Source organism: Porites lutea, chromosome 4 (genome assembly GCF_958299795.1).
Source record: "Porites lutea chromosome 4, jaPorLute2.1, whole genome shotgun sequence".
Classification (NCBI taxonomy): domain Eukaryota; kingdom Metazoa; phylum Cnidaria; class Anthozoa; order Scleractinia; family Poritidae; genus Porites; species Porites lutea.
In genome coordinates, this window is record NC_133204.1 from 14,710,471 (window position 1) to 14,727,929 (window position 17,459).

The 17,459-nt window shown below is 38.5% G+C and overlaps 1 protein-coding gene and 1 long non-coding RNA gene across 2 annotated transcripts; both read right to left on the minus strand.

Annotated features, from left to right (window-relative positions):
* Positions 1 to 98: 98 nt before the first annotated feature.
* LOC140934926 (uncharacterized) lies at positions 99 to 2,578 on the minus strand. The gene is made up of 3 exons (XR_012165142.1): positions 2,487 to 2,578; positions 975 to 1,033; positions 99 to 190 (listed from the first exon to the last, which is right to left on the minus strand). It is a non-coding gene; the product is annotated as an uncharacterized lncRNA (long non-coding RNA).
* Positions 2,579 to 3,063: 485 nt separating this feature from the next.
* LOC140934262 (DOMON domain-containing protein FRRS1L-like) lies at positions 3,064 to 11,215 on the minus strand. The gene is made up of 8 exons (XM_073383922.1): positions 11,083 to 11,215; positions 8,301 to 8,357; positions 7,536 to 7,715; positions 6,466 to 6,558; positions 5,272 to 5,330; positions 5,056 to 5,150; positions 4,538 to 4,638; positions 3,064 to 3,258 (listed from the first exon to the last, which is right to left on the minus strand). The coding sequence occupies exons 1-8, from the start codon at positions 11,101 to 11,103 to the stop codon at positions 3,064 to 3,066; spliced, it is 801 nt and encodes a 266-aa protein (XP_073240023.1). The 5' UTR covers positions 11,104 to 11,215.
* Positions 11,216 to 17,459: the final 6,244 nt, after the last annotated feature.

Consider the following 17,459-nt stretch of genomic DNA (forward strand, 5'->3'; position numbering starts at 1 on the left):
TGTAAAATTCGATGCTAGTTGCAAAAATATCCCTAGTGCGCGCTTCAGAGGTCTTTCGGCTGAATTCAGAATTAAGTGATTGATAAGTATAAGATGCTCACCAGTCAAATCTCCGATTGCTCCTAAAAGGAACCAATCCTGGCGTAGATTTCTAAAATTAGCAATACCCGGATCTAGCTCTCTCGTTATTCTATAAAACAATTACACTCAAAATTAAAACCGTTACTTATTATATATCAAGTTCTTGCTTCGTCCAAAATTATTGAATTAGACTACGTTAAGTCAATGAGCCCTTGTCTGTAACCAACCGTTGGTTTGTACACGTTCGAAGCAAAACAATGGAGGAATAGTATATACGATTGTTTTTTTGCTTGTTGCTGTTTGTTTTAGACGTCGTAAAGAGTCGTATACCGGTATACAGCACCGTTACTGGTCTTAACATAATTCACCACTTACACTATCGACCGTACTAGGTCGTCACACCTGCTGAACTGTTCACACAATTCCTAACCTAATAAAAACATGACTCAAACCTGAACTATACAAAGGAGACATAAGACAAAAAATATTTGCATTCTTTACACAATACACCAAATACCAACGCTTCTTCCTGAATTTTCGGGTTCTTTTGGCAACCCTTTACTTCCTGTAGCCGTCTACCAATATAATAAAGGCTAGTCATATGCAAAATCACAGCAGTCTTAAGAAATACCAATTTCCCTTAACCTTTGCGGTGAATTTTGCATATATTATTTGGTTAGGCTCTGGTGTTAAAGAGGTGTTGAGTAATGTTTCTCTAAAATATCATGTCCCAACAGCTAAATCGCCATGATTCTTTCAAGTGCTAAGAGTTTTCCCGGACAGCCTCCTAATCTTCTGCTTCATTTAAATATTGTGTTAAACACTTTTAATTAATAGTTTTAAAGATTATGATGTTAATCTCGATGTAATGGTGATGAGTTATAATGAGTTACCTGCAAGACACCACACTACCGTTAAATGTTTGGTTAGTGATTTCTACCGCAGATGGAGTCTATAAAGAGTAACAAAAAAGAATAAGAATTAGTTCCGGTCAGTCTAATTGTATTTCTCTTAGCTGATGATTGCATTCTTTGGTTATGTTTCAATTTGGAGTATCAGACCCACCTTTATAAGCAACTCCTTGTGAATTACACACCAATTGATGTCGAACAGTTTATTCGAGGCTGTTTCTACGGTCTTTTACAGAGTTTACATATCTAACATCTAAGCTTCTAAATGTAGTTGTAGTATTGCATCGCGCGCTTTTATTGTCCAGACTCTGTTCACACTGATAATTTCTTCAGCATTTCTTGTTGGTGCTAATATGTTGCAGCTTATACATGCATCTATCTTTTCTTAGAGCCCTATAACTTTGCGTATATCCCTTATTTTATTTAGTGCTTTAAAAAGTAACTTAATTTGTATAATAAACTCGATTGCTAGTTGCACCCTCCATGTATTATTGTGTTGATTTGTTTATATTCTATTCTGCTGAGCTTTGCGATAGAGCGTTAGAAGTTAGAGAGAGGCCCATTCTTGAATGCCTTATTCTTCTTTGTAATATATGTTTTGAACAGTCATCTCTTTTCTCTCAATTTTTAAAAATATTACGAAAAAAGGTCACAACGACGTTTTGACCGTGCTTCGGTCATTATTGAGTTCACGTATGAACTTATTAAGTATATAATAAGTAGAGTAAAGGAAAAAGAAAAACAAAGGATAACAAAATATGTACCGTAAGTATGATTTTTTTAAAAGGGGAGCGTTTACAAAATTTTCGGGCTGACAGGGGCTCCACTGTTTGATCTTTAGGCCTTCAGTAACCCTGCCCTTTTGAAAAGACTGGGCCGTGCACAGTATTAGCCAACTTAGAGAATTTGATCAGGTTATTCTAGCGCAGGTGAGCAGGTTCTGAGTTAGAGTCATTTGAGGAATTTGAATGTTCATTGATTGACACTTTCCCATTTATTACGGTTTCGCCGATGTTATTTGTGAATTTTTTTTTCTCACCCACCGTTTCAACAGACATTTGGAATCAGTTTCAGTGCCTAAATGTAGTATTAAATAACAAAACTGGACCATTATCAGTTTTGAAATTCGTTGATGCGAAACTTTGAACGGTGTCAAGAAAAAACTGCTTTTAATTTACTTTAAAAATACTGTACTTACCATTGTAACTATGAAAAGAGTGCAGCATACTCTGAGGCATTTTAATGTCTTAATTAGTCTGAGTAAATATTTCGCGCATTCTTATAATCCGTTGGGAACGGAAAAAGGAAACGATTACAGTGCTTGTAATCACGGAGATACTGAGAGCAAAGAACAAGGGCGCCCGCCCTAATTTGGGGAAACACCTGTAAAAGGAGAACTGAAGACAAGGGAGTAAGAAACAGAGAGTCAACTATGATGTTTGGTAACATTCAGGAAGTCAACTCGCCAATAAAAACAACAATTAACTAACTTACCGGATCTGTTCTATCTGGCGTTGTTCTGCTTGTTGCATAATAATGGCCACTTAGTGAGGTATTGCTGGCGCAAATAAGTATGTCGGTATCGGCCTGTGGATAAAGGTGATAAAAATTCAGGTAAGGTTAAAAACTGCCAAATTTTAGCTAGTGGTTGGAAAATCTTAGCCGTTAGCGGGAGCCCAGGTGGACTGCAGCAGTCAGTGTTGAAAAAATGTTTACCGTAAGAAATTTCCTAGACACAAAATGCCATTCGCAGAGTGTCGAAATCGCTTGTAAAGACAATTTGTATCTCGATACTGGGGCTGATGGTCAACTCTTTCAGCATTTTTCCATCCGGGAACAGGAAAGGTCGTAGAGTCCCAGGGGCTAGAGACCTCCCGGACTTTGGAATTGTGTATCACAACAACTGAAATTCATTTTGATCATTTTAAACAACTAACTTTATTTAGATCGTAACGCGAAGGATGGCTAATTAGCCCTTAACTGTAAAAAGCTAACAGTCGATTAAGACCGGCACTTAGAGAACATTTTAATAAAAGCCAAATTCGCGTATGATTGCAATTATTTTTCTGCCTCACGATTCCACAGTTTGGTAACTTACCATTTGGTTATCATCGCTAAATCCCACTCCTGCCCAGTTTCCTCTGCCTCTTAGTTCGAAAACCACACTGTTATTACCAGAAGCTTGGTAAGTTACAAGGAACTGGCAATCTGCATCCGGGCAATTATCTGGAAACCTAAAGCTTCCCTGCTGCATAGCAGGAGCCGACTGAAAAGGGAGAGATTATACAGATGAGTACATTGTACCGTTTAAGGCCACAAGTGCGTTTAAGATGTCACTGCGGCGACGGCGTAGAGAGCGTGTAAAAGCATTAGGTTAAGATAAGCAAAACAACAATTCTACCTGCTGTCACTGCACTAGCCTCCCACACAGGTGCTTTTAGGGGAGCTCGTCTTTCATCCCTTGAAAAACGAGCTCCCCTAAAAACGCCTGCGTGGGAGGCTATCACTGCACGAGAACGACATGAGATGTCTTATCCTGCGTTTTATCGACAAGGTGAACATACAACGACAAATTTCTTTTTCTCTTTTTGGATCTTGCAATCATTATCAATGAAACGTACTTTGATAGAGGATCTGATTACACGAGAAGAGGGTTTGCTCGTTTTTCCAAGTTTCGGTACCTTAACACGGTGCTTCATGGGTAATGCGAAAGTTGATAACAGCGGGATAAAAGTCTTCTCGCCTATGCGAGCCAGCATCAGTGGGCCAGCTCAAGTAGTCATGCATTTTTGTTTGACTGGCCCATTGTAGGATGGTGCGGCTTGGTTGAAGGAGCTACGTCACGTTTTTTTGCTCTTACTATTAATGAAACCCAAGTATGGAAAAAGTGGCTGATAACTTATAACTAACTTATAATTTCAGCTAAACTATACCTTAACAACAACAGCAACCCCGTTTAAATCCCAAAAGATCCTTTTTAAAGCCGGAGCACTGGGTTCAGATTTACTTTTAGCAAAAGGACATTAGGTACATCTTACCAATCCAGTAATAGAGCCCGGCCCACCCCAGTCACACAGCTTACTCCAGTTCTCTCACGCCCTCCCTGACATTTAAAGGGCTTTCCCACAAGCCTCGCGAGGTTCTGCGATACACGTATTTCTAATACTAACTTATAATTTCAGGTAAAACTTTGACCAGGTCTGCAAATATACTCCAAATAGCACATGTTATCCGTCGAGTTGTCTTCTTGCTATGTTTTCAGACGATGGTTCTTCATGAAACGAGTAAAATGTTGCGCCGACTGTTCATCCATTTTTTTTTTCACAACCAAAACAACTCAACCTCGTCCCCAGGTCTTTTCGGTAAACGGTGCATTAACCTGCAACTGTGCTGCACTTTTGACGTCACCGGTTGATTAATCCCAAAATTCTTCCAAATTTGGCCAACAGTATCTGGTTATGGTGAAGTATGCATTCTTTTAGCCAGTCAGAAACGGGGAAATATTTTGAATGAATAATAATGTATAAAGATAATATGCAACTCACTGTGTTTGTATCAACTTGGGGAATGATTGTGGAGTTAGCTTGTGTTACCGCGACTTTTTGAGGAGAAGCTGCCCTATTGCTGTGCTGTTGTATACCAGAACCTGTTTTCAAGGAAACGGATAATTATGCAGATTCAGTTAGAGGAAGTGAAAAACTAAAATTTGAGATAAACAGTCTTAAGTAGAATATGTCAGTTGAAATGAATTATTATGACAACAATCAACCTTCTACCGAGCTTTCCATCATAAGTTCAATATTATAAATAAATTAACGGAACCTCTCTTTGAGAGGAGCAACGAACAGCCTATTTCATTCATGATTGACAGATAAACTGGAGCGAAGAAACGTGTCAACGGCAACAACAGGAAATAATTCTAACTTCTTATTTTTGAAGGCAGACAATGTGACATCATAAATACTGTATTGAGGGGTAATTATGTTAGGAAAACGTCCCACTATGAGGCAGCAACAACAGCAATAACCTGAACGATAAAGATATAAAAAATGCAACAACAAACCTGTCACGTTTCCATAAGCAGCTAAAAGGAATACCTCTTGGTTAAGATCTTTAAAATTTTGTATTGGTGGATTTGGATTAATATCCCTTGAAACCCTAAAAGAGACGGATTAACTTACGTTATAAGTGATTTCGTTAGATTTAGAATCATTTATTTTTCTTTGCAATCGCTCCGGTAAATGAAGAAATACACCCAGGGAACAACCATATTACATGCCTGCATTTTATAGTGTTATTCTCGTCTGCTTGCTCGATAAATTGTACTGCTGCAGGTGTCTGGAAGAAAGACACATCGGAGTATAATAAAATCATAAGTTATAGGCAAACATATACTGCACAATTATGATGGAAGGTTCTGTCGCACTTGTTTGTAATAATCGCCCCACTTTAGATCCTGTGGCACTTCAGTGTAATAAACTTGGAATAGATGGCTGGAGGGCAAGTAGTCTTAATAAGAACTATCGTCAGGAGCCGATTATCTTGCTATCACTATTATCATAATTATAATAATATAATTAAATTATAGTAATATAATTATTATTATTGTTATGATACTTATAATAATGACGACGATGACGACGTTAATAATGATGATGAACAGTATAACAATCGAATCCAACTGCTTTCTTGTTACTGAAAAACGTTGTTACGCTTTATTGATTATACTGCAGCAGAACAAGCATGGGATGTCAACACAACCCGTACAACCCATACAACTTCCAAACTCATCACTATGAAACCCTAACATAAAGCGAACAGTGCATCCTGAATCGATATTTCCAATCCAGGGACACCTCCACGTTTTAAATCAAGGATGCAAAATATGAGGCGGTTTTCCCAGTCATCTAACTCTTAAATTCTCTCTTGCTGAAATATATATATCACTATTTTAATTTTCCATTTCTTTTCAAAACAAATTAACCATTTCTGGTTAATAGGATCCCATGTATAAACTAAGTAGATGTGATTATGTGCTGTGAGAGCAAACGAGGTTGAGGAGAGAATGGAATAAGAAGGGATGACCACGCCCCATTTTATAGATAAATGAGTTGAATGTATTACTGGAGCAAACCTAAGACCCTGTTTTTATGGAGAAAAAGGTCCTGGGTAGAAGGGTTGCTCATTCACCCAACTACCCTGGGTGAGTCTATTACCTTACAAAACGTGACGAACCGTTTACATCAGAAAAAAAGGTTTTCTCGGCTATAAGGGTGACCCACCTAGCGGAGAGAGTGACCCTCTTCCCAGGATCACTTTCTTTGCATAAATAGGGCCTAGTTGGAAGTCACGCCAAAAAAATTGATATTTTTGTCTTCTGTATACTATGGATGAAGTTGACTTCCTTTCTCACTCGATCTTTGCAAAATTAAGAAAAACTGCATACCACGAAATTAAGTTACATGATACTTACTGGATTTGTCCTTGGCGGTCTTGACCGGTTTGTTGCGTAATAATGACCACTAAGTGATTGATTATTGACACACATCAGAATGTCGGTATTTACCTATGTGATATATTTGTAAAACAGTTAATTCTTTGACTTGATGCCAGTTAAAGAGTGAGTGAGAGATTTTTGGGAATTTACTTATATAATAATATCTTAAATAAAATCACTGCATTCAACAGTATTGCTACTACGAAATGTATATTTTTAAAACAGATTTTTGGCTTCCTTATCTTGAAAAACTGATAAAAAGTTTATGAAGAAAACATGGCAGAAATAGCTAATTAATGTGGAATTAAAGACCGAAATGACCAGACTGGTCAGAGTGGACCACCCACAAAGCTGGTTCCGAATATTGCGGTCAGACCAAACCGAAAGTGCCGGAGTTTTGGCTTGAATGGAAAGCGCCCCAAGGGAGACGAAATGAATACAATTACGATGCGATTCCTTCGTTTCGTTATCCTTCTGTCCCAAAGGTACAAAGAAACTGCATAAGTGGCCACTAATTCTACTGCAAATGTTGATAAGGAAAATAGTCTTCGATGAAGAACTTTTCGAGAAAATTACACGAACCTTTTGTCCCATTTAAAATGGCTTCCTTTAAATAAATCGTAATAAGCTTTGTGCTTTGTTTCTCGCCAAAGAGACTTGTTTCCAGTTTGGTTCAAGTCACATTCTCAATTAGAGAAAATTGCCTTTGTCTTTTCGTGAATTAACCGCACTTTGGTACGTAAACATGGCGAAATTTCAAAGACATAGCTCTCTTAGTACTCATCAATTGACGTAAGTTGGAAAAGCACAGAGATGTACAATAAGGAGGTCTGCATGTATTCGCCATTAAAGAATCGAGAAGGAATCAAGGAAACTAGGCCGAGTAAACTGTGGCAAAGACTTCTGAGACTGTTACTAGAGACAGGGAAAAAAATTGGCCAATAAGGACGCTTCCCCAGTAACAATCCCAGAATCAATTGCGAAACACATTTCGGCTCCAGTCCGCTTATGGTCTCCAAAGTGGCGAGTTCTCAGAGACAACCTACCATTAATTGGTCATCACTGAAACCGACTGCTATCCAGTCTCCTTTCCCACTCAGCTCGAACTCAACATGAGTTGAATTTGTGGCATTGTAGGTTATCAGAAAATTACAATTTTCGCTCGTTGTGCACGAGGCTGGCGATGCGTAACAACCTTTGGTTTCTCCACAGCCTTCCGTTGTAAACTAGGAATATAGCAGATTAATATAGATTTACAAAAAACGTTCGCTGCTAGAGATACAGTCATTTAATTAGTGACACATGCACCATCGAAAGAAAAATTAACATATGCAAAAAGCACACAAAATGAAGCAAGAACTACGAAATGAAACTCCTTCGGGAAGCGTATGATCACCATTGATTTCTAAAGAGACTAGGTGTGCTTGGTCACTTAAACTATAACAGTGCAACGCGTTGGCACAGGATTTGTATTCTGGAGGTCAGGCTGGATTTTGTAAAGGGCTCTAAAAGACATAGTGAACCGTAAAAAGATTATCGATCTAGACTTTGTATTTTCATCTAGATAAAATTACACAAAATTAAATTCAAGCGATAAATGATTATCATATGTGAGGTTCTTACTGTCAGCTAAGCTGTGGTATTTAGAGTAGATTATTTCGAAACAATTTCATTTGTCCATCACAGAGCATACAGCAGGTAGCTGTCATTAGCACTAGGGAGCCTATTAATACATTAGAGTTGATGAGCAGAAAAATACGAAACACCCTCCGACCTTATGTCATTAACATAACGAAATCGTGTTTACCAACCGTTAATGCACAAAGCTTGCTTGATAACAAAAGTAGCAGGATAGATGATAATAATTTCTGAAAAGACAAAATCAAGATGTTACAAATTAGTAAGTAAAACTATCTTGTCCCTCAGCCTTTTTTTCGTGTCATTATAAATTTCCTAAACTATACACTAAAGCACTTCTATTTAACATGTAGCAAATGAAATCTTGTACTTCGGCGATAACTGTTTTGTTGGGTAGACCCCTTTGTACGTATCCGTTGGAAAGAATTGTTTCAAAACCCTTTCATGTGCCTGATAATTGATTAAAGGGGCTGTGTCAAAGCTGTTCAGTTCATTTTGTTAATAAACCCTATTACGCTTCCTTTAACTGGCTGTCAATGAAACTTGAGAAATTACTTGTGAATGATAAAATCACACTTTCGTGTCAAATAAATGTCTTCTAAGCATTATATCAAACATTGCAAACAACAAAAATGAACTTTGAAAAACTATTACGTGAACAAGTTTTCAAAAACCACAATTGCGATCCGTTTCAATCTCCTTCAAGTTTGTCCATGCGTGTCTCCTTTTGTATTTCTATGTTATCTATACCTTGTTTTCGTGTTTTGAGCGGTTATTTCTATGTTTCACTCAATCTGGTGGCGGTTCCCACAGCTTGGATTTTGATAAATTTTGTGACACAGCTCCTTTAAAGTTTGATTCTCTGCACGTTTGCAGAATTACGCTATGATGAATTGCCAGCAGAAGTTATTTATCATATTTTTTACCGCGGAAGAGTGACGAGCAACAAAAAGGAAAAGAGAAAAGGGAAGAGGCCTAGGACCGTTGATCGCAGGTCAGGCTCTAGCAGAAATCAAGATAATCGGTTTTTTATTGAGTCTGATACATGACAGATCACAAATTAGTTCAATTGCGCTAACATAGATGCAGTCAACTAATTGATCAAATATCAAGAAAGTCGTTTTCTCCCTCAAAAATCAGCACTGGATATCCACTTCAAGTTCACCGAATGTTTGGTCCAAATTCAATGACTGTTAAAAAGCATAGACCCAATGTTGGATCGGAGGTGATCTTTGAGTTGAATGTACTTCGATTCGAATACTTATTTTATTTCAAAAAAAGTTTTGTTGCCATAGGCAAGAACTCATTAACAGAGGGCGATTTTATCATTCTTCTGTTTTAAAATTCATATAATAGTTTCAGTCTAACCTGTAAATAGTGTTTTAGCTTTATAACCTCTATTATTAGACTTTTTGTCGCATGGCAATGTTTTGTATTGTATTGTCTTGCACTGCATTGAATTGCATTGTATGTGTTAATGTATTATTTAAAAACAGTTTCAACATATAAAGTAAACAAATCCTAAAATAGCTGTTGAATAGGCTATTTTCGAGTTCCAAATTATCTCGCTTTCCTAAAGGCTAAGCGTAAAACCTTTCTTGTGAAAATGAGATCTAGTTGCATGAGAATAAATAAATTAGTTTCAAATAAATGGCTTCCCACTTAGCCTCGCTTTGAAACAGAGGCTTGGGGCAACTCGGGAATGGCTTGTTAAATACATTTGCGTTATTACGATCTATTTGTTAGTCTCTATACTATATAACTATGATGGAAGGTCTGTTTGCCTGTATTTATATCTATTTGTTAAATTATAAGAATTATCAGGGGTAAACTGATGAATAAAAATTATTAGCGCGTGTTCAGTCAAAGTATGACTCAAGAAATTTTGAGTAACAATAGCTCACATTTCGATATATTAAAATTCTAACATGACTCCGAAGTTTTCTGGTCATACTTCTATATTTAGTTTGGTTTTCTTTGTGCTCAAATCTCTTCTGGGAATTGTGAGACAATGGAGTCGTGAAAAATTTGCAATTCTAACCCTAACACCTCGGAGTCTGTAAGAATTTGAATATCGATACGTGAGCTACTAAGTCAAAATAAATTTTTCACCGAGTGTGTATCATCTGCCAAGTTATATCACTCGAGAGCATTTTATTATTTGAGTTTTTGCTAGTGAGCTGTAGCCAGCTAACATCGGTTTTATTGCCACATCATGACCACATGAACGGAAATAAATTCTGTTGTTAATTTATTTTTCCGGGTCCAAACAACGGCATCGCTACCAAATAGAGAAACGAAACTGGAGAAAGCTTGAGAAAAAAAAACAATACTTAGAGAAGTCTTTGCGTGACTTGAATGCAACTGGCTTTAAAGTATTAACGAGTAGATAAAACATTGACGCAAAAATTAGAATAACATTTTCCAACATAATTATAAAGATAACATCTACACACGAAAACCGTTTCAACAAGCGGTCGATAATATCTCACTATTTCAATTCACTATATGTCCATTATAATTCGTTGTAATTCGCAAAAATATTAAGCACTAAAAAATAACTATTACAAGACACCGTTTCCCCCTAAACATCTTAATCATTTGGTTTTAATGAGGAGTTAGTTTTCTGTATATAGGTCTATATATAAATTATGATGCTCATAGTCGACAGAAGTAAAACACAAATGCAATGTCATGCAGGCTACAAAGGGATCGTCAAAAGCTGAAGTGTCGAGCTCTGGTCTAGAATGAACAAAGAGCTAGCAGTTGAAATATATCTAATGGTATTCGAATCCCCTAACCAATACGTAACCGTTGATATATAAAAAAGATCATGTTTGGCGGCAAGTGTTGCTATACGAATAATACTGCAGTTTTGGCAAAAGGAATACTGATTGAAGGCTATGAGACCGACGGTATATAGGCTGTGTTACATACTTCTTTCCCTTTTCTTACCTTTGCCGATGCAAGCACCATTGATAATAATGTCAAGTTTCGGTCGGTTTGGTTATGAATTGGGTCAAAGAAGGAACAACCTTTCACGCCTCCTGTGAAGTAAGTTACCAGTAATCTTGAAATTAAGAAGGGGTATTTTATACACCGCAATAAATAAGTCTCATGTTGCCATGCGAGTGGCCAATAAACAATTATAAACTTATCTACATATTGCACGATCATGGTCCAGCACCAACTACAGACTTCCAGGCAGTGATCTGCGTCATTAACCGACTTCTTGATGGCCATTGTTTCTTAGAGCACAGATTTCACGATATAATCAGGAGGACGAGCTCAACATTTTTATCGGTAGATAGGTCCCCGAGACAGCTATCAAAGGCAAAGAAGTCAGGATCAAGCCTTTTCCTTTTTTTTTTTTTTTTTTTAAAGCGTCCTTACGTGTCTTTGGGAGGGTTCGGTAGATTCGCAAAACCATATCAACAATTTTCCCTTTGAGAAACGAGGTGGTTCTTCCGCCGGAAGTAGCATGCAACACGCAACACGCGATAGTGAGACTCAGCACCCTGGCTAGAATGGTCTGGCATACGTCCCAAGAAACCTCAGAGGTGTTCCGAAAAGCTCCCGAAAACGTTTATAAGTTAGTGTTTCTCCATACGCATACAAGTTTTATTGGACAGTAAAGACAAGCGAATTGAGAACCGATTTACTCGTGGTTCTCATCATCGCAATCTGAGCGTGATTTATATCGTGCAGAATCTATTTCATCAGGGGAAAGGTAGCCGCAGCATAAGCCTTTAGTAAACAGTCATTATTTGGTGTTATTCAAGAATCCACGAGACAAATTGCAAATCTTGACTCTGGCCAAGCAAATGTATCCCGGGCAGACGGATTTCTTTTTAAATCAGTACGAAGAGGCTGTAAAAAGACCTTTTGGTTATCTTCTGATTGATCTGAAAACTACTACCCAAGATAATTGTCGGTTGCGAACAAACGTCCTGCCCAGTGAAGAAGGCATTAACCAAGCAGGGTTTCAAGAAAATATTCCTCAAGAGCTTCTAAAATATCTGAAGCAGCAAACTCTTTCGCCTGTCCCGCTTCTTCCAGCTATGTAAGAAATACAAGGCAACAGCATAGATGACGTGTTTTCTCGAAACGATCTTCGGGACGATGAAAAAGCTAAACGATCCTTTCAGTTGCAAAACAGATACCTGGCTTTTAAAGAGCAATTAAATAAAAGAACAGGACCGGAAGAAATAATCAGCACTGTTCCAGATTTAACATCAAGGACACAAGATTCTTCGACAGCAACGACAAGGCCCAAAGCGCAAAAGGCGTCGGATTCAATTTGTGAATTATTTGGATGATCATAAAGCTCATGCCAAACAGCTTTGGAAACGTCGGCAAAAGAAATTCAAACCTTACAAGAACTCAATGGGCGAAGAAGATGAGGATTAATTGATTCCATTCCTTACGAATCGATGTGTATTTGACTCTTTTTGTCATTGTTTTTGAAAAAGTTTTTAAAACGGTATCTCTCTTGTGGTTTTATTGCTAGCAATTATTAGTCGCGTGTTTTAATTTATCGGCGCGCCTTGTCAAGTTATTTAAAATTGTTTATATAATAATACGTCAAGGTCCTCCCTTGGGTCTTTCCTGTAGAGTTAATTTGTATTCAACTTTGGACTTGCGAACTCGCATAATTAACTCACTAACGGTGCGTGAAACGCTGAGACTGTAATAGTTTTTCATTTTTTCGAGATAGATAGGAGAAAACGTCAGACAAAATTGAAATAGAGAGTTTTCAGTTCTACTTTGTGTATTTGTTTTGTTTATATATATCCGAGTTGTAGCGCTAAATAAGATATAGGAAGCCGTTCCTCGTGTTGCTAGGTGATCGCTCCTATTTCTCTTTTAATAGACGTTCAAACCAGGCTAAAGTTACTTACCGGACAAGTCTAGGCAAGCCTATTGTTCCTATTGTGTTCTTCCAAAAGAAAAGAAACGACTTTCCACTTCATTATATATGAAGGAAGGCACTAAATTAGTATGCGGGAAGACCCTAAATTAGTATGGAGGAAGACACTTATACATATTAATAAAGGGAAGGCATACGGAAGGCAGGGGAAGGCACCAACGGGGCTTATCTTTGCTGAAGCATGACTACTAACCGCGTACGTGTCAAATCCTCGAGGTTGGCCCCTGGGTTGGCAAATGTCCGGCCCCCGGAAAGCGCAAAATTTGCCATCCCCGGGACTAACAAGGCGGACAAATACGCCACAGGGGGGGGGGGATGGGCGCAGCTGGAATTGACTGATGCATTACTCACTGCGAAGCCCTCCTTTTGATAGCCAACACTGAAAATTAACACAAACACGGAAATGCATCTATCTTCGAAACCAACTCCATTGAACAAGTGCAACATTTTTTCTATTTACTTTAAAAGCATTTTTAAGTATGCCATATATTTAAATAGAGTTTTAGCAGTTTCAAGCTAAAATGTCTTATTAGCAGTGAGTTTCAATTGGCATATGAATTGTTTTATGTAGTCATACAGAACAAAAGAAGGTGCGCGCGATTTCTTTCCATATTTGAGAGCTCGTTTTCCAGTCAAAACATAATTACACTCCCAGCATCTTTCGTCCGTTCAATCTACACCTTAATATGTTTTAAACAAATAATCAAGCATATACTTACATTTCTCCACACAAGAATAACAAATGTGTTAAACAAAAGGTGTCTGCCTTCAGCACAACTTCGTCCAAGAAAACTTAAAACAATACAAAGCTTATCAAATGTTTTACATGTAAGTTTGGGGCCTAATCAGTCATTCAAAACTCGATTTCTCTAGATTTCGACAGCTGTTACTAATATTAAGATCAAAGTAACGAGAAAACCGACTGAAAATGGAGAGGAAAAACTTGACCAATCAGCGCCGGAGAAAACTATAACTATAAGGGCCAGTTATTTAAACGCCCGGGGGGGGGGGGGTATCCGTGGGAATTCTTGGTAGGGGTGTGCCGCCCGGTTCTCTAAATCCTGACCCGATTTCAGACCAAAAAATGTAATTTTCCGTACCGGTTTTAGGCCTGGCCTTTAGGCAGGAATTATCATTACTCAGATTAGAGCGCAGACAAACAAATTCGTGAAATCTATTTCGAAGTCACATATTTCTCTTTCTTTCTTACTCATTTGGAATTGAAACGAGAAATACGTTCATACACTCTCGTAGTTCCCCCCAAACAATACCCGATTCCAGACCAAAATGGGCAAAAAGTATACCTGTTTTCAGACCAAAACGGCGCAAAAACCCTACCCGATGGGGCGGCACATACCTAGATAGCTTATATAAGGGAGTACCTCCCCCCCCCTCCACTCCCGGGTTTAAACGTAGTTTAGCCAGTGTTTAACAAAACCGCGTTGTAAGCAATTTTCCATTTGCCCAACGGTTCTATCTAAACACTATTTATTGTGAACAGTATTATAAAAGAATACAGAGTAGACAAGAAAAGTATTTTAAAACTTCTTAGAATATCCCACTAAGGAAAAGATCTTGAGGTCCAAAGATTTGTTAACCCTCGGGCGTACACGCAAATTCATACCCCCACCGAGGTACAAGGGGGGGGGGGTGGATGGAACCCCTCCCCGGAGTCTTTGATATGTTGCAGTATTCTGAAACGATTTTACCTTTAGGGACCAGTCATAATTTAAGTTGGAGGGGGGAGTGGAGGAGAAATTGTTTTTTATTCCAAATTTTTTCCAGACCCCCACTAATAGCACCCATGTTTTTTAGGTACCCCCCCGCCTTTCAATCATGTTAAAAGATTTAAGGGCCCCCCTTTCTTATACATAATACCCCAATGGTAATAACAAATAACATTTTCTTTACTTTACCGTTCACTGTCACTTCCGAATGTGCCAACTAACAACAGAGAAGCACTTCACACTAAACTGAGAAAGAGATTTCACCTAGAGCCTCTCAAAAAGCTTATAGAGCAAGGATATATCAGTGATTGTGTTATAGTTGAGATAAGACAAGCCATCGAAAGGTGAGACGCCGACAGGACCGCTTCAAGGAAGAAAGAAGATAATCAGCCAAAGCTTACTGCTTTTTATATGAGCAGTACATGCTCTAATAGCAAAAAAACTTGACGGTGACACAGACAGTGAGTCCACATCAACCTCATCTAGCCTACAAATATTGATTCGGATAGTGAGATTGCATCACATGACTTTATGCATGTAATCATTTGTTAAAATGCCGATGAAATTGTTTCAGTGTTACACAATAATGGATGTTGTGTTGATGCACCTACTATTTGAGCATTAAATCTTTTTCAAAAATGCTGATTAAATTGTTGTAGTATTACACAATATAGGACTTTGTGTTAAACTGAATCAAAATCAGGTCCTTTAATACTCAAACATCATGCTGCTCAGTAGGGATGCTACTTAAAAGAAACTTGAAGACCCCCCCCCCCCCCAAGGTCATCTTTTGGCATTTTAAGGCCCCCCATATTCCATCCAAAAAAAATTGAAGGCCCCCCAATTTCTCCTCCAAACCCCCCCCCCCCCCCCCCCCTCAAACTTAAATTATGACTGGTCCCTTAGTGGAAAGCCTTTGATTTTCTTAACAAGATGAGGTATATTTTATGGGTAATGGCGCTACTGGAGGCCTGTGACGTCACCAACAATGGTCCCTATCTTGGCCGCCATCTTGGATTTTACCAAGAATTAGAAATCAGGTTAAAGCCTCGAGAAATGGTATTTTTGTGCTTAACATGAAAAATAACACATAAATAAACACTTTGCAGGGTTTTAGCCACAAGATTTACCTTTATTGTTGAAAAAAAGGTGAAAAAATATGTAATTTCACCTAAAATTGGCTTGTTCTCCTGCTACTTATGACATCATATCTCGTAGCCATAGCAACTGACCATCACTAAACGTGTGTCAAAACCTACCTAAGGGATGAACGAACAGCTACTGAAAACGTCAGGTGCTGATGTTTTATCCTCTAGGAAAAAACTCAGAAAAAACTCATGTGGGGGGGGAGGGGGTGGCATCCACCCCGCGCAAGAACAGTGGGTTGTGACATGAGTTTTCCTGTTAAACTCAGACTAAGACTTTTCCTTACATGATCAAAATCTTCTCATGTCTCTCATCTTTGAAATTATGCAGTAAAATTCAAGAGTAATGGAGTGATACTTCTCGTGGTACGAAAAAAAAATATTTTGTGCGGCCGGCACTACGAAACCACGCGAAATACGAAAACTGAAAGTCAAATGCCCAGTTTTCGTATAGTAATCGGGTTACCTAGCAAAGAAATACTAGTTAATAAAAAAATGACGATATTGACCGCTATTGGTAGCCCTCCGTCCGTCAGCCGAATGGAAGAGTTGTATTTAGTTAAAGAGCAACGCGATTATGGTAACATGGTGAATATGCACCACCAAACAAGAAAATGTTTGAATCAAAACGTTTGTTGATAGCGTGGTGGTTTGATGCTGGGTGGCCACCTATGTTTTCGTGGAGTCGAGAGCGTAAATTCTCGAGTGGAAGAATGTTAATCTTTTAAAACCAGAAAATTGTTTACTATTTCGTCTTCAACTACAGATAATATAACAGAATAAAGACTTTGGAATTGCTGGTTTTCACTGTCACGCCATCAAAAATAAAAATTGAAACCGTTTAATTGGTTAAGTCCAGAATTTGGGAAATGAAGGAAGGATATCTCCAAATATCCTCGCCAAGATTCAATTCAGTGCAAATTTCAAGATATACAAGATATTCTGAGAAATGATTAACCTAAATTAATAGAACTTTGTATGGAGACGCCATGTTGCGGGGTGTCTATCCGGATGGACACCAACAAGGCAGCCGGAAAACGAACAGAAACATCAGCCTAGCCCCTAGGCGTTCTCTCTTGACCCGTTGTCAACGCGAAGTCTGGGAAACAGGGGGCGAGAGAACGCGTTCTCGGCGAGTATATCTCGGTGACGTCACAGCTTAGAGTCCAGGATTGACCGAGCCGAGAACGCCTAAGGACTAGGCTGCAGAAAAATCTGTCACTGAGTTTTGCCACTAAAGCGTAAATTTCGTGAGACTGTATAAATCCCCCCCAGCACCCCCCCCCCCCCCTTGAAAAAGTCACTTTTTAGGGCGATCCCGCACCTATTTGAAAGACTGTTTTTAATTAGTTGGGAAAACAAAAGGGATTGTCACATAACAATGCTTCTATCCCTGAAAACAATGGAAGTGCACATCAAAAGGGACCAGTGAAATAAGAGGTTTAGAACGGTGCAGATCTGCTGACTTTTTAAATTTACAGGACATCTCTCTCCGCCGACATGTAAATGCCCCGTCACGCAAAGCTTAGA

What these genes read in the sequence shown, in the direction of transcription:
- LOC140934262 (XM_073383922.1), bottom strand. Translation starts at nt 11,103, where the DNA reads ATGGTGCTTGCATCGGCAAAG. An exon ending in GCAAGCTTTGTGCATTAACG is followed by an intron (nt 7,716 to 8,300) that starts GTTGGTAAACAC and finishes CTATATTCCTAG; the next exon opens with TTTACAACGGAAGGCTGTGG. An exon ending in GACCGCCAAGGACAAATCCA is followed by an intron (nt 5,331 to 6,465) that starts GTAAGTATCATG and finishes TCTTTCTTCCAG; the next exon opens with ACACCTGCAGCAGTACAATT.